General features: G+C 36.8%; 2 protein-coding genes across 2 annotated transcripts in view; one reads left to right on the top strand and one right to left on the bottom strand.

Moving 5' to 3' along the window:
• si:dkey-192p21.6 (uncharacterized protein LOC565246 homolog) overlaps positions 1–20,364 on the bottom strand; it is a 49,534-nt gene extending 29,170 nt beyond the window's left edge. Inside the window, exons 1-11 of the mRNA XM_051647406.1 lie at positions 20,279–20,364; positions 19,112–19,122; positions 18,478–18,504; positions 18,283–18,377; positions 17,958–18,079; positions 15,188–15,306; positions 9,449–9,518; positions 9,264–9,330; positions 7,157–7,236; positions 2,558–2,634; positions 115–145 (exon numbers count right to left, since the gene is read on the bottom strand). Coding sequence (XP_051503366.1) covers positions 115–145; positions 2,558–2,634; positions 7,157–7,236; positions 9,264–9,330; positions 9,449–9,518; positions 15,188–15,306; positions 17,958–18,079; positions 18,283–18,377; positions 18,478–18,504; positions 19,112–19,122; positions 20,279–20,364 — 785 coding nt within the window. The remainder of the gene's footprint in view (positions 1–114; positions 146–2,557; positions 2,635–7,156; positions 7,237–9,263; positions 9,331–9,448; positions 9,519–15,187; positions 15,307–17,957; positions 18,080–18,282; positions 18,378–18,477; positions 18,505–19,111; positions 19,123–20,278) is intronic.
• Positions 20,143–23,707, top strand: LOC127412399 (pterin-4-alpha-carbinolamine dehydratase-like). Its single transcript, XM_051648715.1, has 4 exons — positions 20,143–20,365; positions 21,829–21,960; positions 22,178–22,258; positions 23,047–23,707. The coding sequence occupies exons 1-4, from the start codon at positions 20,363–20,365 to the stop codon at positions 23,137–23,139; spliced, it is 309 nt and encodes a 102-aa protein (XP_051504675.1). The 5' UTR covers positions 20,143–20,362; the 3' UTR covers positions 23,140–23,707.
• The last annotated feature ends 399 nt before the right edge of the window (positions 23,708–24,106 follow it).

Raw genomic sequence — 24,106 nt, 5'->3', positions numbered from 1 at the left:
TTTTGAAGGGAGATCCAAACTGTTGGACTGAAGTCACACACTCTTCCATATTAATTTCAAAAATGGAAAATAATAATTCTCCATTGATTCATTAAATACATGCTGGCAGCTCACCAAGGCATCACAAGATCAGCGACTGTGAGACCTGTAACGTATAGAAAAAGACATACACACACATAAACACACATCCACATCTGGTACATGTCTGTCAACAGTTGTTGGAAAGTTGCCTTTGATTGACAGGTAGGAAATTCATAATTTTATTGTTGAATAAATGATGAAACTTAGTTTTATCCTCATAATAACACTTAATTGTAAACAAATGGTGTCACTCAGAGCCTAGTAACTGATGATAAAAGTTTGTATTTTCACAAAAACACTGTTTTCTCATTATTCTTCGAATTTCAGGCAGCAAATGATTTATAAATGCTCATACAGCAATGACAGAGGAGGCCTCACAGTAATATAAAAATCCATCTGCTTTCCCTTATGATCAATATAATTCTGCTGATTTGATGAAGAGGCCATTATGAGCCTTAAATTGAGTTCATCTGTTAATACTCCTGGAGATGCGCTTCGTAATAGATCCCCATTAAAATTTAACATGCAATCCTTCTCATCTGCGTCCTGTGAGGATGAGCACTGATGTTCATCCAAAAGACGAACCCTTGATTTAAAGAACAAAGTTCATGCTGAATTAATGTCTCTTTGATAGTTGATATCAGGAACGTACAGAGGTTCTTCGAAGTCTGTAGATGAATTAGGTTTTATTTTGGCTTTCGGGTCATACTGGATGCCCTGAATGGAGTTTACAGTAGTAAGAAAAAGTATGTAAATCCTTTTTACCTGAATTTATGTATAAATTTGTCTTAAAATCTGGTTTGATTTTCATCTAAGTTACAATAATGAACAAACACAAATCTGTTTTAACTAATAACACACAAATTATTGTATTGTTCTTGTAAGTACTGAATAGATGGTTTAGAGCTACGTTGACTTATAAAAAGCACTCAAGCATTTTGAGTTTGCTATTCACAAGAAGCATCTGCTGACGTGGACCATGCCTCACAAAAAAGAAATCTCAGAAGACTTATAATTAAGAATTTTTGCTTTGCATAAAGCTGGAAAGGGTTACAAAGTTATCTCGAAGAGCTTAGATATTAATCTGTGCACAGTTAGACAAACTGTCTATAAATGGAGACGATTTAGTAATGTGGCTACTCTCCCTAAAAGTGGCCATTCAGCCAAGATGACTCAAAGGGCACACCGCAGAATGCATATTGAGTTGAAAAAGAACCCTAGAGTGACAGCTAAAGACTTGAAGGAATCATTGGAACTGGTTAACATCTCTGTTCATGAGTCTACCATATAGAAAACATTAAACAGGCATGGTGTCCACGGCAGGACACCATGAAGGAAGCCGCTGCTTTTCAAACAAAAACATTGCTGCACACCTGAAGTTTTCCAAAGACCACCTTGACACTCCACGACGCTACTGGGAAAATGTTTTGGAAGGTTGAATTGTTTTGGAAGGACACGCAGCACTACGAATGGTGTAAAAAGGGCACCGCACATCAACATGAAAATATCATCCCAATGGTGAAGTGATGCCATCATCTACGGAAAAATTAATTCCCAAGTTTATCAAGATATCCTACAGGATAATGTCAGGGTGGCTGTGCCCCAGCTGAAGCTCAGTAGAAGTTGGGTGATGCAGCAGGACAATGACCCAAAACACTGAAGTAAATCCACTACAGAATGGCTTAAAAAATAAAATCCACCTTTTGGAATGGCCCAGTCAGAGCCCAGACCTTAACCCAATAGTGATGCTGTGAAATGACCTCAAGAGAGCCATTCACACTAGACATCCTAAGAATATGGCTGAGTTGAAGCAGATAAGAAAGAATGGTCCAAAATTCCTTCTGAACATTGTGCAGGTCTAATCTGCAGCTACCAGAAACGCTTGGTTGAAGTTGTTGCTGCCAAAGGAAGAATCGTCCAGTTATTAAATCCAGGGGTTCACTTATTTTTTCCACAGCACTGTGACTGTTTAATGGGATGTGTTCAATAAAGACATGAAAGTTTATAACTGTTTGTGTGTTGTTGCTTAAGCACATTGTGTTTGTCTATACTTGTGACTTGATGAAGATGAGATCACATTTTATAACCAATTAATGCAGAAAACCAGCTAATTCCAAAGGGTTCACATACTTTTTCTTGCCACTGTATGTTATATAAGTGCCTAATATATTATATAAGTGCCTAATTAATAACTGTATGTGGCATCACTATAATGAGAGACATGTGATAGAGTAATTACAACCCAGGTGACGAGCCTTACCGCTTTCCCTCTCCCGCAGACAGACACATGACCACGCCCCCATGCCACATCGTATAACACTCATGTAATTGTATATTGTTATTCTGGTCTGCTTGTAACAGTTTTGTGTTAATGTTACAGTTAGTTTGCCCTTTGGATCAGTGTCCCTTCACATCCTCTCTGATGGCTAAAAAATTCAGCTATGTACGTATGTATCCATTAAGCAATATACTTCACCATTCCACGGTGCATGCTCAAAAAACCAGTACCCGCCTCCTCCATAATTCACAAACACCATGATCGTCAGGGAGAATCTGTAAACATGAACACAATTGAAATTTCAACCAGCATAAGAAGCAAAGACATTAAACTAAAAGAATTCAAAGCAAATTTATTTTGTTCCATAGCACAGCAAGGCCCATATATTGAGCCTATTATTGCTAAATATTGTTAATGAGTAGAATTCAACTGAGGCCATGTCTGAAGCAGCTGGAAGCCTCTGTGTCTTGTTGTTTATTACTTTTATTCATTTGATTGAATGAAATTCTGCATTTGCTTACAATTTATAAGCTTGTCTAACCATATCCACAACAAATAAACAAAATGTTATCCTAACAATTACTGCTGCTTCATAAGAACAACTGTCACTTGTCAAAAGTGCAATTGAGGTAAACTGTATCTGTATATCAGATCATAATACAGAGGAAAGTGGGTGGGGCGTACTATATTTTATATATCAGAGAAGAAATGCAGTGCAGGGTAATGCAACCTAAGCATTATGGATCACTCAGGAAATGAACGGTTGTCCTCTGAATCGCCTCACCCAGAAGTGCTGACTAAAGCCCTCTGCTGTAATTTATTGTAGATGTGTAACTTAGCGCAAGGAAGCCAAGTTGCAACATATTGTGCATGATGGAACACTATATTGAATTAGCAAAAGCAGGAGAAGCTGTTTTATTGCAAGTCAGAAAATGCAAGTTTGCACTATGGAGCATAAATATACTCGTGGACACGAAGAGATTTTTGTGATCAGATTTTAAGACAACACCTTAGGTATTAAACTGACAACACATGGGTCATGTGTTAAAGTGTGTTCTTTGGTAAGCCATGCTCTGTATAAGAACACACAGAGAGAGCAAAGTAATAGCCTAGAATAGAGCGAAGTTTATCTGAAGGTCTATCTTAACTGGCCATCACTCATTTTTCCTCACCAAATTCAATTAGGAGAGCAGAACACAGGCCATTACTGCTACTTTCAGGCCTAACCTGCTGATAAAAGATTTTAATCACATGCCATCCTCTAAAGAGCACTATTAAAGTAAGCTCATCTTTGTCTTTCTTCTTGTCTCTCTCTCTTTCACACACATACACTCACTTTCTCTCACACACACACATTGGAACTGCAACCATTAGTATCCATAGTAACAAAGACAAAGGTGAAGTCATTTTCAAGATGAGACTAAGGCAGAATATTTGCAGTTTAGCAAGTTATAGCCAATCATTTTAATTAAAAACCTCTCAGTGTTTGGGAGGCTTTCACTTCGTGAAAAAAAAAAAAAAACTTTTTCCTTTTTCCTTTTTGTCATTCCTATAAGTTAGCAAAAAAAGAAGAAAAACAAAGAAAAACAAAACATACACAGTTATACTGTTTAAATAGCCAATTTAAAAAAAACAAAAAAACAATGTTGTGTTTGTGTGTTGCGTCTCATGAACAATTGTTGTTAAAAAGTAACATTTTTTTACTTTGGCAGTAATTCCAAGTGCATATTTGTCATTATCACTTTATCCTAGATAAAAGCTTTTTACCTAGCTTTAGGTAGTCCTCAATTGGGAACATTTGTGACTTGTATACTGCAATTTTCACTGTAAAATGTTTATACAATAATAAGCCAAAACATTATGACCACCTGCCTAATATGCTGTTGGTCCTACACGTGCCGCCAAAACAGCGCAGACCTGCCGAGGCATGGACTCTATAAGACCTCTGAAGGTGTCCTGTGGTATCTGGCACCAAGAAGCAGATTACATTAGCAGCAGATACTTCAAGTCCTGTAAGTTGCGAGTTGGAGCCACCGTGGATCGGACTTGTTGGACCAGCACATTCCACACATGCTCAATTGAATTGAGATCTGGGGAGTTTGGAGGCCAGGGCAACATCTTAAACTCTTCATCATGTTTCTCAAACCATTTACGGACAATGTGTGCAGTGTGGCAGGGCGCTTTATCCTGCTGAAAGAGGCCACTGCCACCAGGGAATGCCATTGCCATGAAGGGGTGTACCTGGTCTGCAACGATGTTTAGGTAGAAGGCACGTGTCAAATTGACATCCATGTGAATGGACGGACCCAGGGTTTCCCAGCAGAACATTGCCCAGAGCATCACACTCCCTCCACCGGCTTGTCGTCTTCCCACAGTGCATCCTGGTGCCATCACTTCCCCAGGTAAATGGCGCATACGTACACGGCTGTCCACGTAATGTAAAAGAAAATGGGACTCATCGGGCCAGGCAACCTTTTTTCCACTGCTCCAAGGTCCACTTCTGATGCTCTCGTGCCCATTGTAGGCACTTTTGACGGTGGACAGGGGTCATCATGGGCACTCTGACTGGTCTGCGGCTACACAGCCCCATACGCAGCAGCATGCAATGCACTGTGACATTCCTCCCGTAACCATCCTGAAAATTTTCTGCGACCTTCTGTCAGTTCGGACCAGACGGGATAGCCTTCGTTGCATTGTGCATCGATGAGGCTTGGGCACCCAACACCCTGTCGCCGGTTTGTGGTTTGTCCCTCCTCGGATATCTGTCAGTAGGTACTCACCACTGCTGACCGGGAGCACCCCAAAAGCTTTGCCTTTTCAGAGATGCTCTGACCCAGTTGTCTGGCCATAACAATTTGGGCCCCTGTCAAAGTCGCTCAGGCCTTTACTCCTGCCCATTTCTCCTGCATTCAACTTGTTGACTATGAGAAATGATTATTCGCTTACCATCTAATCTACCCAGACCTTGACATGTGGCCTTGTTAGAAGATGATCAACATTAGTTTTGGCTCATCGGTGTATATCAAATAAAACTAGTGCAAGTAAAATTTGAAAACTTCCATATGACAAATTATTTATTTTCTACTCATTTGAGGAGTTGAACAAAATGTTTTAAAATTGTCACAGGTTACTTACAACAGTAATATGATAAGAAAATAATTAATTAAAAGGCTTCAAATTAATCTTGATGATTGACATAAGCAGTAAATGTCAATAATCAAGAACAAAACAAAACTTTAAATATTTTAGTTAAGAAGATTAAAGAGTTAAACATAGTACAATATACTGAATACATTTAACTAAATGGGCTAAATTGTGAAGTACAGTACATTTGCTGTTATTGTAACTTATAACAAAACCATCAACCTAAACTTGTCATCACAAATATGAGGAAACTGACTTTGGGCTTTAAACTGCCAAGATTACAAACCAAGTCCATTTTAAAAAATGTAAATGCAAACAAAGTCTAAAGTTGTACTACAGTGTATTTAATGTTGATGGGATCTGACGAATTGAGAGCGCTGTTTTCCTGTTCTGAGAAAAAAAAAAAAACGTTGCTGCAACAATTTCACGAGGGTGGTGGGCAGACGACAGATGCTCCTGTCTTCAGTGAAATGTTTTGACTCACTGCTGGACCGGCCATATTTCATGTCACAGCATTATAGGGAGCAGCAGCACTATGACTATGGGCTTTCTCTGGGTTGATATTCTCACAAAGAACCAAAGACTAACATCACAAACATCAGAAAAAAAATACATACAAACTGCATTAAGTTGTATGTATAGCCAAATCAGATCTTATGTGTAATTAATAATAATGTTGATTTTGTTTTGGACCTGCAGTAATTATGAAGTACCTGCAAGATCAAGGTTGAGAGACTTTCAGACAGAACATTACTTCTGCTGTAACTCGCCATCATCACAAATCAACAGACACACCAGCTGTGAAGTCATCCTCTGCATCTATATGTATTAGATTAGGTCTATATATTGTATTGAGCTTAAAGTTAAGAAACACACAAATAAGTGTGTGTGTTTGGGGGGGGGTCTATGTTATGTTTAAGTTTATGGATTTGGCAGATGTTTTTATCCTAAGCGACTTAATTTAATCTGTAAATGTGAATATCCTGGGAAACAGTCCCGTGATCTTGGTGTTGCTAGCAATATGCTCTATCAGTCAAGCTGCAGGAACCTCAGAGCAATAAAAGCTTGGTTATTGTTGTTGCTGTCATTGGTAGTACACATTTCCACTGGTGATAGCTATCTGAAAAGCACTTTTGCAACACACATGGATTATCCATTACACAAATCTTGATCTTAGATGTCATATCCTTTTCAGCTCCAGATCTACAGCCTGCTAAATATGTGCTGATATGCTGCTTGTATTATTCCATAAATTACTGGGCAAGTGAGAGGTCAAAGCCACAGCAGCTTCCTGTTTCGGGAGAAGTGTGCACTGTGTTTGTGCCCGAGTCACAATCAAGCTGGGCTTCCAGATTAAATCACATCACCCTTGCTTAAAAGCAATACTCTGTTCTCCACCACAGAAGCAAAAGATATTAGTGACGATGCCTAGAGCAACCTCTATAAACAATGGCTCAAGTGAGTGTATGTCCAGTCTGTGACCCCTTACAATCTCCTTAGTCACACAATACAGAGTTAATGTGGTGGTTAAGCCAGTGTCAAATAATAAGTAAAAAGGCATATCTGTAGAAATGAGAGAGTTAAACAGGTTCCAAATTAAGTTAATACAGTTGTTTAGTCTCTATAAATGAAAAGCCATTCTTTGGCACATACCCTCTAAATGTGTCTAATGACTTCAGTCTTGATGACTTTGATATGCTTTTGTCCATGCAAGGATCATCAGTTGCCTCCTCCTAGAGTAAACAAAAGCAATACAGTATGGGCATTAAAAGGTGGATCACACAACAAAATCATTGCCATTGGCAGGATTTGTAACTTAATTTCTATTTAGCAAAGCCAGCTACAACTTTTAGCTGAAATTATATAATCTATATTATAAAATAGACAGACAGGCACACTAATTGCTTTTATAATGAACTAACAATGCCTTAGCCATGACTAGATTCACAACATAGCCTCTCACTCCTTATTGCATAAATCTGTGCACAAGAATGTAATTAATAAAACACATTATCATTACTAAAATGTATGGTGTGAGATGAGCATATTAGTGTACGTGACACTATCCCATCAGGGAAAAGTTACACAGAACCTCTTATTAGAGTACCGATAATAATGAGTTTTCCTATGAGCAATGACTTGACAATTCACTATTATATTTTGACCTCTAAATAAATGAAAGTGGCAATGGCAATCATTGATTTAGTCATGTTTGGGGAGCTTGAGTAGCCTAGTACATGTTTGGAGAGCCTAAATAGTTACTCTCATTTCCAAAGGAAGATGTTCCCATTTGCCATATGGTCTTGCGATGGCAGTGAGATCCATCACAGAGGAATTAGCATTAGTCTCTTCCTGCTCTGGCTCTCCAAACCACTGAATGTTATGCCATAGACAAAGCTAATCAAACTAGCGTTTCAGACAAGGAAAATTAAATGAGAAAGTCCACATTGAAAATCAGGGATTCAAAATCTAATTTAAAATAGGAAATAAAATGAACGTTTTTGGATTTTGAAAAAAAGTAAAACAAAGAAATGTTTTGACGTAATATGAATGAGAAATATTCTAGATTCTACACTATTCCTGAGTCACTAATCAAATAAACAAGCTAGTTAGTGGCATTGACAATGTTAAAGGAATATTCTGGGTTCAATACAATTTAAGCTCAATCGACAGCATTTGTGGCATAATATTGATTAGCATAAAAATCCATTTTGACTTGAGCCTTATTTCCAGTGAGGAACTTACAATAGAAGTGAATGGGGCCAATCCGTATAAGTTAAAATACTCACTGTTTCAAAAGTAAAGCCACAAGACACTAACAATATGCGTGTTAACATGATTTTAGTGTGATAAAGTTGCTTACTAACCTTTTCTATGTAAAGTTATAGCCAATTTTACAACTTTGTTGCCATGACGATGTAATGTCAATAAACCTTAAAATCCTAAAATAACTGTAAAAATTAAGATTTAAACAAATGTATAGATCAAATAATACATGAGTTTTAACGGAAGAATTAATGTAAGTGCTTTTATAAAATTATAAGCTTCACATTTCTACCTTTAAACCCTCCAAAAACTGGCCCTATTCACTTCCATAGTAAGTGCCTCAGTAACCCAGATTTTGTCTTTTTCTTTTTTTTTTTAAGAAAAGAATGGACAAGACAAAAAGATTTTTTTGTGGTAATCAGTATAATGGCACAGATGCTGTCGATTTAGCTTAACCTGGAATATTGAACCCGGAATATTCCTTTATATCCATTGTCCACAAGGTCAGATTTCCTTGCTTTCACTAAAGCACACAGGATGCTCTTTAGATCATTCTCAAATCATGCTGGCATGGATCATCAGTTTTGCACGAACTTGTAGAGTCCAGCTTGAGTGCATGCTTTCAATAAAATAAAAGGGGATATACCAAAAACTGAAATCCAGAAGAAGAAATCCAGAAGAAAATCTGAAATTCATATTGATGTTGTTGTTTTTTAACTGTACCCTCAAATTACTATGCAGATACAATTTTTACCGGTAATAAAAAAAAAAAAAAAATTTTTTTTTTTTTTATAAAAACGCAAATAAATAAAAATAAGCATTTTTAAAAGTTGACTCTTAAACCCCACTGTATGGGCTATTTGTTAGATATGATCATCCTGGAAATTGCAGGATAGGATTCAATGCTATAAACTGACCATAAACAAATGCACAATGTTTGATACATAACTGACAAAATTAATTGTTGTATGTGTATAAACAGTTTTGCCCTCACCATATCCATAGAGTTTTGGGACCCATGACAACAGATAAGATTCTTTAGCCTCTGAGTACAGCTACATCTGTAGTGGTACAAAATAAAATTTTAATGCAGTCCTGTTATGCACTATTAACTTAAAACAGAGCTATGATTACATATTTACTCAAAATTGAAAGAGAATAATAGGCTACCATTGTTACCTGAGGACAAAAGGAAATGAGGCCCAAATGACAGCAGTAAGAGCCAGTATCAAGAATGCCACTAACAGTGCTGAGAAAAGGAATCAATATAAAATATATTTAAACAATTGTTATATAAACTTTTTCTGCTGTTTTTCATATAGAATATTGAAATACTGGTAACACTTTACCATAAGGTTCCATTTGTTAACATTAGTTAATGCATTAGGTATCATTAACAAACAATTAACAATATATTGCTTACAGCATTTATTAATCTTGTTAATGTTAGTTAATAAAAATCCAATTGTTCTTGTTAGTTCATAGTGCATTAACAAATATTAACAAATACAACTTTTAACTAAGATTAATAAATGCTTAATAAGTGTCGTTCATTGTTAGTTCATGTAACTAATGTTGTTAATTAATGTTAACAAATGGAACCTTATTGTAAAGTGTTCCTGGAATACTTGTGAGGTGAGTTTCAAACAACTTTTTTAGATTGTTTAGCAATAAGGATTCTGTAAAATGTTTGTTGCGAGCACACTGTAAAAATCTTGTTGACCTCAAAAACATGCAGATCAATTGCCTAAAAAAAAAAAGGATATCTAATATAATCTTTTTTATTTAATAAATAAAAAATAAAAAAAATTCAACAGTAATAAGATTAAAGCAATGTCCGACAGCATTTGTAGCATTATGTTGATTACCACCAAAAGTTAAGCTCAACTGACAAGATTTGTGACATAATGTTGATTACCACAAAAAATTAGTTTCGATATTTTGTTTATTTAATAACAAAAGTTAGGCACTTACAATGGTAGTGAATGGGGCCATTCATAAAATGCACAATATTTCAAAAGTATAGCCACAAGAGGTTATCATTATACATATTAACCTGATTTTAGTGTGATAAAATTGCTTACTAATGTTATCTGTTTAAAGTTATATCCAATATTACAACTTTGTTATCATGACGACACAACACCAGGTAAACCCTGTAATCCCGGTAAATTATTCTTTCACACTACAATTATGGTAACATACATAATGTTAATGTCTTGTGGCTATAGTTTTGAAACAGTGCATATTTTAGCATTTATGGAATGGCCCCATTTACTCCCATTGTAAGTGCCTCACTAGAACCAAAAAATAAACAAAATATTGAAATTATTTTTGTAGTAATCAACTTTATGCCACAAATGCTGTTGATTGAGCTAAACTTGTATTGAACTTAACCTTCCTTTAAAACAATAAAGAAGTTAAAATTACACCAACAAATGTGTATAATTTAGATCTGTAGAATCCCAGGGAAAAGTTTCTAGTTCTTCTCTGAACAGACTCTGTCACCCATGCTGTGCCACAAGGGAGCTCTCAAGAAGCCAACAGTGTCCTTTTATGTAATCTGAAACCAATCTATAGGCGTACAATCAATCTATGAAACCCTAGCCTTGGGTCTCCAATAAGGCCATGCAATGAGGCCATATTTTCACAGTGCATGACGGAATGGAATATGTTGGCTGCCAGAGGCTGTCATCCATGATACTGACTGCTTTGGGGAAGGTTTATTATAACAGGAATCAAAGATTATTTGGAAGCTATACACGAGTCTGATATAATAGTTGTTTACTACCTGTCTTTCCAGTGAAAATCAGACTGAGGTGAGATCAGAATCATTTTTTTAATAAGCACCGATTTTACCTGCCATGAAACTAAACTGAGTTACATAATGCTTACATAATGTCTAAATTGGTAACCTACTGTTTATCATCTTTTATGATCAAAATATGAAGTAAAGCCCTTTAAATACACTCAAATACTTAGAGTATCACAGTTAATGAAATGGGCCCTTTGTGCCCACTGATGTCAAGAGATCTCTTTTGGATGAAACAGGGGAGGCTTGTGGAAAAACAAACACAGAAAGGAGCATTTGATCAACGTGTGAAAACACTTGATGACATGAGGGGAAACAGTAAAGCTGTGATGATGTTATAGTGATGATTGAGTAGAGGAGCCTGGGCAAACTGGCCCTGAGATAAATAAACACTGCATGCACGTTCAACACTATGCCGACTTAAGAGTACTTCTGTCATGTTCGTCATGCCTCAGATGTCCTTCAACTTAAGAGGCAAATGAACTTGTTCAGTCTGTAGTGAGAAATTGACAGAAAATAATGAAACAGGTGCTTTAATCCAAAGCTACCAATCCTTTGAGAGCAAATTTTGAGGTCAAGTGCTGTATTCTTTTTATTTGTAGTGAAGAGAAATACAATTTATGCTGAACTCTCTCTCTCTCTCTCTCTCTCTCTCTCTCTCATAATCCTCATTAAGCTATCCTACTCCTATTTTGCAGTAAATTATTGCAACTGCAATTGGTTAAATGGGAGTCAGCAACACTCAGATGTACTTAATATGCACAGTTCAATCCTTAAGTTATTTAAAGCTAAGGTTAAGCAGACCTTTTGCTGTGTGTATTTGTAATTTACTGCTTGCATTCATCACAGACCTAAGGTTAAGGTGAGGGTTTCTATTTTTCAGACCAAGGTTGTCTCTGTATAGGCTTAAAACATCTGCCTGAAAATTTCCACTAATTTGATCACTCTAGGCAGTGCAACCAAATTGAAAATACAACATCTTTTGTTCTTCATCAGCTCTTCTTAACATCTCCTAATCACTTTGAGAGCCCTTTAGAGCTGGAGTGTAATTACTAGCCAGTCCAGCTAATGGAAGTTCATTATATAGCCAGGAGTTTAGTCACACTAGCCATATAGCTGACAGATAATGGCTACTTGCCCTTAAAAGTCTGATCTACAACATAATCTGCACTATTGCAGAGTAGACTCCACATTATGGAGCATGGTGCTTTCAAAACCCCATTACACTTTAATCCTTCACGCTCCTCTAATGTATTTCCCACAATGCTCCCCTCCCAGGGCATCTTCCAAAACAAACAGGGAAGAAAAGCTTTTCTTTGAGCTGTTTTTTTTTTAAGAAACGGGCAGTTCATCAGATCGATACAGTCTGTATCTGACTTCTGGGATCTAAGAGGCACTTACTTGTAGAACTTTGCAACACAAGACATGTTTTTAGGCTGCTTATTTAAACCTTAAACGCATACCTCTGATCTTTTGTGACCCGGGACCTCATTCCACCCCATGTACAGTGCATCCAGAAAGTATTCACAGCACTTCACTTTTTCCACATTTTGTTATGTTACAGCCTTATTCCAAAATGGATTAAATTCATTATTTTCCTCAATTCTACAAACAATATCCCATAATGACAATGTGAAAGAAGTTTGTTTGAAATCTTTGCAAATTTATTAAAAATAAAAAACGGGAAAAAAAAAAACAACACACACAACAACCCCACACATGTATATAAGTATTCACAGCCTTTGCTCAATACTTTGTTGAAGCACCTTTGGCACCAATTACAGTCTCAAGTCTTTTTGAGTATGATGCTACAAGCTTGGCACACCTATTTTTTGGCAGTTTCTCCCATTCTTCTTTGCAGGACCTCTCAGGCTCCATCAGGTTGCATGGGGAGCATCGGTGTACAGCCATTTTCAGATCTCTCCAGAGATGTTCAATCGGGTTCAAGTCTGGGCTCTGGCTGGGCCACTCAAGGACATTCACAGAGTTGTCCCGGAGCCACTCCTTTGTTATCTTGGCTGTGTGCTTAGGGTCGTTGTCTTGTTGGAAGATGAACCTTCACCCCAGTCTGAGGTCCAGAGTGCTCTGGAGTCTCTGTACATTGCTGCATTCATCTTTCCCTCGATCCTGACTAGTCTCCCAGTTCCTGCCGCTGAAAAACATCCACAGAGCATGATGCTGCCATCACCATGCTTCACTGTAGGGATGGTATTGGCCAGATGATGAGTGGTGCCTGGTTTCCTCCAGACATGACGCTTGCCATTCAGGCCAAAGAGTTCAATCTTTGTTTCTCATGGTCTGAGAGTCCTTCAGGTGCCTTTTGGCAAACTCCAGGCGGGCTGTCATGTGCCTTTTACTGAGGAGTGGCTTCCGTCTGGCCACTCTTCCATATAGGCCTGATTGGTGGAGTGCTGCAGAGATGGTTGTTCTTCTGGGAGGTTCTCCTCTCTCCAGAGAGAAATTCTGGAGCTCTGACAGAGTGACGATCGGGTTTTTGGTCACCTCCCTGACTAAGGCCCTTCTCCTCCGATCGCTCACTTTGGCCAGGCGGCCAGCTCTAAGAAGAGTCCTGGTGGTTCCAAACTTCTTCCATTTACGGATGATGGAGGCCACTGTGCTCATTGGGACCTTCAATGCTGCAGACATTTTTCTGTACCCTTCCCCAGATCTGTGCCTCGATACAATCCTGTCTCGGAGGTCAACAGACAATTCCTTGGACTTCATGGCTTGGTTTGTGCTCTGACATGCACTGTTAACTGTGGGACCTTATACAGACAGGTGTGTGCCTTTCCAAATCATGTCCAATCAACTGAATTTACCACAGGTGGGCTCCAATCAAGTTGTAGAAACATCTCAAGGATGATCAGTGGAAACAGGATGCACCTGAGCTCAATTTTGAGTGTCATGGCAAAGGCTGTGAATACTTATGTACATGTGATTTTTTTCGTTTTTTATTTTTAATAAATTTGCAAAGACTTCAAACAAACTTCTTTCATGTTGTCATTATGGGGTATTGTTTGTAGAATTTTGAGGAAAATAATGAATTTAATCCATTTTGGAATAAGGCTGTAACATAACAAAATGTGGAAAAAGTGAAGCGCTGTGAATACTTTCCGGATGCACTGTACCTTATTCATTTTGTTGTAGTTGTGCCCACACCTCTTTAGTATTCCTCAATATTTCTCTTATAAATAGTTTAACACAAAAAAGTTCCAAAATTGGAAAACAATTTTTCATTATAATGGTTTAAGTGCCAAAAGTGTATAGGGTCATTAGAGACCAGAGTTATGCAATAGTGTCTTTTTTTTTTTCACTTCCATAAATTATATTTTTATGATTATTTCATATCTATATAAGTTTATAATCACAGGATATCTATTTCTTTTTACATTACAAGTGGAATTAGTACTATATTCATACAAATAAATACTATATCATGTTGATTTTCTGTGCAACAGTGAATTGCCAACAGTGGTGAATTATCATTATTCCATATGCGTGTACACATACATGTTATACATGCTATTTGTTTCTCAAGGTGGCACTGTTGTTTCAGTGATTGGCTTGATTTACATCTGACATTGCTATATGATGAAGAAACAACATGGAAGTAAACTATATGAAGTACAACACATGAACAGTATGATATGACTATTGACATTTGGATTTACTACTGAAATTATGTAAGCTGTGCATCTATTTAGTCTCATTAAGCGCCTGAGAATATACTCATGTGTAGCTTATGAGTAGTTTGTGTTTATCTTATGTGTTATGCTCAATATGTTTTAACAGCCAGTTGCATCTCATGAAATTTTTGTGTTAAAGTAATGAATCCTGTTCTAGATTTGTACTGATTTGTTGCATTATCTCTTTTATATATGAAAAGAAAACATCAAAATATATTAAAATAAATTTTATGCTATTATTTTCTAATTGTTTTGAAAATATTTTGAACATTTTACACCATCTGGGCATATTGTAAATCCATTTGTGATAGATACACGTGCCGGTTCTTTAAATACTTGAATATATAAGAGTGTTTGTTGAAATTCCCATGCATTTAAGGGATAATGGTTGTAAGTTGTTTTAATTATACATATACTTACGCAGGTATGTATTGTGTGGACTCTTATCCACACTGAGAGAACAGGTTACATCATTTAGCAAGTCAGACTGCCTCATCCTGAGAGAATAATGGCCGGCTTCCTCAAATTTGTGACTCAGACTGGAGGAGAAATAATGTCATCAACATGTAATAAAACACAGATCTATCTGTCACATCCTTATAGTTAAGTTGATGGTTATAAATAAATAAATAAATAAAGCCATCCTCTTTTTAAGAATATTTATTTACCATTTTTTATTTCACATTTCACCCATAGCATTTTCATATTTCAGATAAATTCCAATTTATGGAATGCTTTTAATGCAGTTTTCTTGTGACATATAATTTGTTTGCTGACTGATGTCACCCATACAATAACCTGTTGTGGTACTACTTATAAATGTCCAAAAATCTAATTTCATCTTATTTTAAAAAAGTTATGCAGGCTGATATATAGTTTATCACCAACTGTTAATATAGTTAATAAATGAATTGTATGTAGAAATGCCTCTTTTTAACTGTGACTATATAGAGAAACTGGAACGTAAGCATTAACACACAAGAGGCTAAAGGGGGCCATCTAGAGGGTTACTGTAAGAAGTGCAACTTTTAGGCCCATTCAACCTTTCCCTTTTTAATCCCCCCAAAATGTGCATTATACATCTTTATTGATCAACCTGGGGATGACATAGTGGCCAGCACGTTCTTTTGGGGAGAAGGTAAATCGATAACGGCTCGGTCTGGAAAGGGACCTCACTATCGATCTTAAAGAAGCCAGGAGTAGATCCCAGCCGTAGGGGTGGAAGGAGAAACTGTGGCTTGTCTTATGAAATCAGATCCCCCCTGCCAACCCATTTAAAAATGGCTCAAACCTCAACCTTGATGACCTAGATTGTTTGTAAATATGGCAATTGTTTTTTCTGTTAAACATCCCAGCTGGGGATTGTGAGGGTTGTCTTATTTTAGTGTCAGCTTGTTAACCCCAAAATGCAGTGCGATCAATGCACAGTGAGGTATTCTCCAAAGGCCAGCACTAAAGTCAGGTCACACTCAAACACACATGGCCATAAATATTCTCAGTGACTGTCAAAGCAATCATCTGCTATTAGACCCATATATCTAGTCCATGCAAGAGCCTCCCGTACTTGCTTTATTAAATTGAAGGTTTTAGAAGAAACTATTTGTTGGACAATCTCTGTTTCTAACTAAAGGACCTTAATATGTTCCGTAATATGTTATTTCATAATTTACTCACCCCCATATACACTGCCTGGTCAACAAAAAAAAGTCACCATTTGGATTAAAAAATGCAGATTCTTAAGAGCCTATGATTGGATCATTATTGCAGTGATAAATATGTTTCAGCTGGCAACAGTTCTTTCAACCCTAATTGATGCAGTATGTAGCTTCTCATTTCTTAAACAACCATGTCAGAAGATGTATCCTGTGGTCATGGAAAAGATGTCACTGTGCTTCAAAAGGGGAAATTATTGGCCTGCATCAAGCAAAGAAAACAACTAAGGAGATTGCTGAAATCACTGGAACTGGGTTAAGAAATGTCCAAAGTATTATTAAAACCTGGAAGGACAGTGGTGAACCATCCGCTTCGCAGAAGAAACGTGGTCTGAAAAAATTAATGATTGATGAATGATCGTGACCAGAGATCACTAAAACGCTTGGTGAAGTCACATCGTAAAAAATCGACAGTAGAACTCACGGCTATGTTTAATAGTGAAAGTAAGAGCATTTCCACACGCACAATGCGACGAGAACTTACAGGATTGGGACTAAACAATTGTGTGGCTACAAGAAAGCCACTTGTTAGTGTGGCTAATCGGGAAAAAAACGACTTCAATTTGCTAGGGAGCATGAAGACTGGACTGTGGAGCAATGGAAAAAGGTAATGTGGTCTGATGAGTCCAGATTTATCCTATTCCAAAGCGATGGGTGCATCAGGGTAAGAAGGGAAGCACATGAAGCAATGCATCCGTTATGAATAGTGCCCACTGTTCAAGCCTCTGGAGGCAGTGTTATGATCTTGCTTCAGTTGGCCAGGTCTAGGCTCAGCAACGTTATGCAGCAATAAAATGAAGTCAGCTAACTACCTGAATGTACTGAGTAACCAGGTTATCCCATCAATGATTTTTTTCTTCCCTGACGGCACGGGCATATTCCAGGACGACAATGTCAAGATTCATCAGGCTCAAATTGTAAAAGAGTGGTTCAGGGAGCATGAAGAATCATTTTCACACATGAATTGGCCACCACAGAGTCCTGACCTTTACCCCATTGAAAGTCTTTGGAATGTGCTGGAGAAGACTTTAAGTAGTGGTTCAACTCTCCCTTCATCAATACAAGATCTCGGCCAAAAATTAATGCAACTCTGGACGGAAATAAATATTGTGATGTTGCATAAGGTTGTCAAAACAATGCCACGATGACTGTGCGCCATTATCAAAGTTAAAGGTGGTCCAACGAAATATTAGAGTATGCAATTTTTTTTTTTTTTTGGCCAGGCAGTGTAGTTCCAGAATGTTAGCCGAAGTCACCACTTGCTTTCAATGTACAGTATGAAAAAAAAAAAAAAAACATGCATTGAAAGTGAACAGTGACTGAGGCTAACATTATGGCTAATATCTCCTTTTGTGCTCCAATGGTTTGGGTTTGGAACAGCATGAGGGTGAGTAAATGATGACATAATTTTAATTTTTGGGTGGACTAGCTCTTTAATATCAAGTTAGGGTTTACGGGTATTGCAAGGTGAGCCTTACCTGCACAGAGTGCTGTTTCCATCCACAGGTGAGATTCTTAGGGTCAGTGTGAATGTAGTGCTTAACACGACAGAAACATTCCTCTGCCCATTCTCAACTGTGGCAAGGGGCTGATAAAGACACTGTAGAATAGAGAGATAGTCCTCAGCATTTTTGACAGTTCAGACAGGCACTAAAGTTTGAGCAAGTACATGAAGTTACACACAAAACATGTGACATACATTCACACAAGTTAATCTGCATTTCTGTTTCTCTTTATGGACAGCAGTGCTGCAATGTCACTCATGTCAGTCACTCGCAAGTTAAAAATACAATTTTGCAGTACCTTATAACAGTAATCTGAGGTGTAGTGAACCATAATGCTGTGTGGTAGTTCACTATAGAAGGTTAGCAATGCTTCATCCATTTTCAGCTTGTAAGCTAGAAAAAGAAAACACTTTTTTTGCATTAACTTACACTTCAAGTTCATACACCTATTTATACCCATTTTAAACACCTTGAATAACAGTCTATGACCTACCTTCATCATGTGGTTTCTCACAGAATCCTGCTGAGAGAAGAGTGAAAAAGAAAACATTAAGGAAATTGATTATCTTCATTGTTAATTCAAAATCTGCTGTTCTTCTTCAAGGCTTAAAGAGAGCACAAAGATCACTGTACATGTGATAACAGTGATCTTTGAGATGTGCAGAACAGTTTTATTGTTTCTGAATGAGTTAATTTACCAGAAGACACCACAAGATAATAAATTAATGGATAACAAAGCTAAAACAGATACAGAAGAACACAACTTAAATGGCATACAAATGTGAGGATGATATTTTCAGAATAAGCACAAATCACACTTTTATTTTCTGTGAATGGAAAGACAAAATAGGGGAAATTATTTTTAATCTTATGATAAAATATATATATATATATATATATATATATATATATATATATATATATATATATATATATATATATTTTTTTTTTTTTTTTTTTTTTTTTTCTCAGCAAAGAGGCAAGAGGACAAAATAGCACTTCTCATGCTGGTTCTCTGTCAATAACCCTGACTCTCTTTCATGTTAGTTATTCAGCTATATAGTTGAATTTTGTTTTGTTAAAGAAATTGATCACCAAAAATGAAAATGATCTCATAATTTACTCACCCTCATGCCATTCCAGATGTGTATGACTTTCTTTCTTCTGTAGAACACAAACAAAGATTTTTTTAGAAGAATATCTCAGCTCTGAATGTCCATACAATGCAAGTAAATGGTGACCACAATTCTGAAGCTCCAAAAACCACATAAAGGAAATACATCAGGCTCAAGTGTTTTAATTAATGTCTTCTGAAGTGATCCAGTCAGAAGTGATCCAGTCAGTTTTGGGTGAGAAAGACCAAAATATAACTCCTTTTTCACAATAAATCTTGATATCAGTGGTCTCCTTGAGGATCATGATCTCAAGCTCGATTACACTTCCTATCACCATCTAGCGCCCTGCATGTGTCAAGCACTAGGAAGCGTAATCAAGCTTGAAATCATGATCGTGCCTAGAAACTGTAATGGCAAGCCTACAGTAAAAAATGAGTGACATTTTGGTCTGTTCTCACTCAAAATAATTTGTGTTCTGTAGAAGAAAGAAAGTCATACACATCTGGGATTGCATGCGGGAGAGAAATATATTTTCCTTTTTGGGTGAACTAGGTGGACAAAAGCTTTCAGTTCAGTTCAGTCATTCGATTAATATAAAACGTGCATATGAACATATAAATGCCATGTTTTTTATTATTATTATTATTATTTATTTATTTTTTTCAGATTACATACTGTTGCTGTTAGACATGCCATTCATTTATTTATTTATCCAAATAATTTTCTTAACAGTTAAGAATTCACCGAAGACCATATATATATATATATATATATATATATATATATATATATATATATATATATATATATATATATATAATTTATTTATTTTACGTTTTGAAAAAATTCAAAAGTTTTATTTTATTTTTGGTCTCAATAGATTATCTCATAGCCTGCCGTGCAGCTGCATCATCTAGATCTTTTGATTTACAGCAATAATCCTCGCTACGGAGTAGTTTATCAGGGCTCTGGTTTGTCTAATCGTATTTTTGTTCAGGCTCATGTGAGGGCAGCCGGAAAAGCAACAGGGCTCATAGGCTTAGCTTATGAATAGGAAATAGATTATGCACTCGTTGCTTGGTAACCTTTCAAGAGCGTCCAATCGCGCAACCTAATTAATATTAACGAGATATCCCTTCACCATAGTAAGACTGGTAAAGTCGCGCTCGGGCCACAGACTCCATAGGTTGAAATCCAGCTGCTAGCGCTGGGGTTTGGTGAAGCACGAGACCAGGGGAACGGTGGTCGCACAGCACACGCAACATGGTAAGAATCATACAAATAACGTTTTTTGAATTTTATAGTATGTGGGCAGACACTCACTTTTATAGTCTTTTTGTATAACTCAAGACCAAATAATTGCATTGCATGGACACAAACGAGATGCTTTACGTGTATTGTAATGGGCTGGACAGTTAGTGCTATTATTTTATCTGACGTTTAATTTGCCTACTACACGATTTTCATTTACGTGAACAGGTTATTAAACACCACGAGAAGGGGGTTTGTGCAGATTCCAGGGTTTGCCATAAAACCTTGTTCGTAGATTTTCTCAAAACCACAATTTATAGGATTCATGTCAGCATTTTGTATCTGTTCATGCAGTAGCATTAGATCAGCAGATTAGACTGTTGCTAAGAGACCTGTTGATGTCAGTCAGCTTTTAAGCTTAGACCTTTTTCACGGACTGTGATGACGCGTTTCCGCCTTATTTATCAGCGTAAATCTATTTACTTATTATTTTTTTTATATTATACATTTTTTAAATATTGAGTGTAAATTTAAAACATTATGTTTTGTGTTCAATTCCAGGATAATATGGTTTAAAAACGAATTACCACAGCTGCGAGGGGGTTTCTATTACAGCTGCTGAGAGAGTGACAGTTAATTTGGCATCTTCTCCCATTTTACTGTCTTAATCCACCGCTCTCTATTTTTTAACTCTTCTGGAAGTCATTCAAACGTAATAGTGCATTTTTTCTTTTGTGTAACGTGTAAAAGGTCTATTATGACTGACATCTGTTTATGCAGGCTCTATGAAGTAACACTGTTGGTTCAGTGAGGAACAATAGGATGGATAGTGCAAAGGAAAGTGCTGAGTGCACTCCTGACACAAAATTAATTTCCCATTCACGTGTCAAGTACACTAAATGTGAAAACGCGTCGATAACTTTATTGAAAGCCTACATTTTCATGTCATTGACCTTTTTATGAATCTTTATTTGTATGTCTTTGAATCTGTAACAGATCTGGATTTGAAACTCATGTGATCTGTTCTGAAAGGGGAAACGTGAAGGGTTAAGTTGCTTTGGAATTTCATTGCTTGAGCCACCACAGTAATATGGTGGTAGCTCTTAAAATTGGAAATGCAAGTCATCATTGTTTCCATATGGGGTTCACAGCAGCCAATCAGAGTACTTGTTTCTGAAACATCCCCCTCAAAAGGGTTGCTTAAGAGTGGGTGTTTGCAAAACTGTTCAAATATTATCTGTGCTATTAACAAATAATGATTGTATTTGAGTATGTACTACAATTGCATTTAAATACGGTACTGTTTTTATATAATTTCTGTGTGGACCATCTGAGTTATCTAAAATTGACCATAAATTGTAATATTTTACTCTGTGTTAACATGCATCCACACAAACTCTATACAAAACCACATACTGTACATGGAAAGATGGGCTAATTTCTAATCGAATCAGAATTAAACCATTTTAAATACCCAGGCTGGAAAGATTCAGACTCTTACTATGGAGGAAAGGGAGCACCTTCTGCCCATGTTGAGGAGTGCTCAGTGGGTGGAGGTGGTGGGGAGGGATGCCATTTACAAGGAGTTCCTCTTCAAAGACTTCAACCAGGTAATCACATCTGTAGAGCTGCCAAGAGAGTAAATTAGCTGTAAAACTATTCAAAGTTTACAAATAATTTACCTTTGTGTAATGATAATGATTGATAACTTAAATTCATATACACCCTCCTGCATTCTACTGTTTTCATATTGCAGTTATATATGCACAGTGCTACACAACAAATCTTTCACATCAAGTCATGAAGATAACATTGCTTTCCCTTTAGGCTTTTGGGTTCATGTCCAGAGTAGCACTACACGCTGAGAAAATGGATCATCACCCTGAATGGTTTAATGTGTATAATAAGGTAAATTGGTAATGAGGGTTGTCAGTAGTACACCATCTTTACATTTTTATCTAAAGGGTTTTTGGCTCATGACTGGGAGTGCAGTGGAAGTGTAGAATTTTTTATATTAAAGTCAATATGAAGCTATCTTACCAACCCATTTTACTTATGTAATGTGTTATATTTCAGAGTGAAACAGGATATTCAACATGAAAAAATTTTTGGATGGGACTTGATTTTATAAATCAAGAATTGATTAAATCATGAAAAGTTGATACTTGACAGATGGTTGGAGGGGAGGGATTAAAAATGCCCTTACAAAAATCGCAAGTTCTGGCAAACTTGCTGCAAGCTTGCCACAAATTCGCCACTCATTATTTTCACATGCAAATGAGCTTTGCAAACTCTTCATTGTCACCAAAGGTTTGCTGCAGGTTCACCACTGCTGGTATAGAGCTGCAAACTTCTGGCAAACATTTGCGGCAAATCGCAAGCTCATTTGCATGTGAAAATAATGAGTGGGAAATTGGCAGCAAGTTTGTAAGAAGTCTAGATTTTTTGTAATGGTAAGTTTTGGCTTGGTGACATCAGTCGGAAAAAAAGTAATTTCAGAGATGCAGCAAGTCATTACATTTGATGAAAGACTGTGACAATAATTTTTGAGAATCTTATTAATGGTTCACAATAAAATCAGGTAATGTGAAAATAGTTAAAAAAGTAGTTTAGTAAAGAGTGAGAAAGTAAATAGGATCCAATTTAATTTCATGTTCACTTTAAATGATCCTGTCTGCCTGTTTGCTCTCCTGAAGGTTCAGATCACTCTCAGTACTCATGAGTGTGGAGGACTTTCACAGCGTGACATCACCCTTGCGACCTTCATAGATCAGGCCTCAGTCCTCTGAGAGGACCCTCTCTCATGAGAGCTTGTCAGACGACCTCTTTGCAGCCTGTGAATCTGGACCAATAACACTGACTTCATGCATCACGATTAGCAGTATATCAGTTTTGACTGTATAGTCTCCTTCAAGTCTGCCTGTTTCAATCAACCTTTTCCTGAGAAGTATTAATGGAGTGGTTAAGTTCTTTAAAATCATTCCATATCCACAGTAAACATATTAAAGATCAGACCATTAAATAACACTAAAGAGACCGGGTAAAGCAATATGTAATACTGTGTTCTTTGGCCAATTTTTTTTTTTTTACTAAAATATAAAGTGCCTTTATTTTGTTGTTGATGTGGGGAAAGTCTGAGATCTGTAATCCCTAACAGGATACAGTGATAAAATGGCAGACACTGTGCCTCAACAATGAATCGTATTAAACAGTAAACATTAGCCAGCATTAACTGTGAGATCAATACATCATATGTCAAGTGTCAAATCACCTGCCTTTTGTTTAATCATTACACAAATAAAGTCTATAGCACAGAAACTCTCTTTTATCTTCAATAATCTAGGAACAGTGTAAATAAATCCTATCATACAGAAATAATTAAAGGTGCACTCTGTAATTTTCCCATATTAAAAAGATTTACCCCTAAAGAGATGAATACTTTTAAAAGTATGTTTAAAATCATGTAGACTCACACGATATAATGATTTCTGTCATATCAATATTCTTATTAAATTTGTTTTATATTTTACATAGAATGGGACCAACCAGATAAATCATGGTATAAATTAATGAGGGCTGACTGCGAACAGAGCATTTCTATGGGCATCAGTTACTGACAACTTTTCCATGATGCCATCTACAACTCTAGGTGTCAGCACAACACAAACAAGAAAATGACATCTGAGCATTAGAAAATTAGTATCTGAGAATGTAATTGTCTTCTAACACAGTGTGGTTCTCAACCAGGGGGTCGGG

This window comes from Myxocyprinus asiaticus, chromosome 21, assembly GCF_019703515.2.
Source record: "Myxocyprinus asiaticus isolate MX2 ecotype Aquarium Trade chromosome 21, UBuf_Myxa_2, whole genome shotgun sequence".
NCBI classification, from domain to species: Eukaryota; Metazoa; Chordata; class Actinopteri; order Cypriniformes; family Catostomidae; genus Myxocyprinus; species Myxocyprinus asiaticus.
The sequence above is the reverse complement of the archived record's forward strand: the minus strand, read 5'-3'. Positions and strand labels throughout refer to the sequence as shown.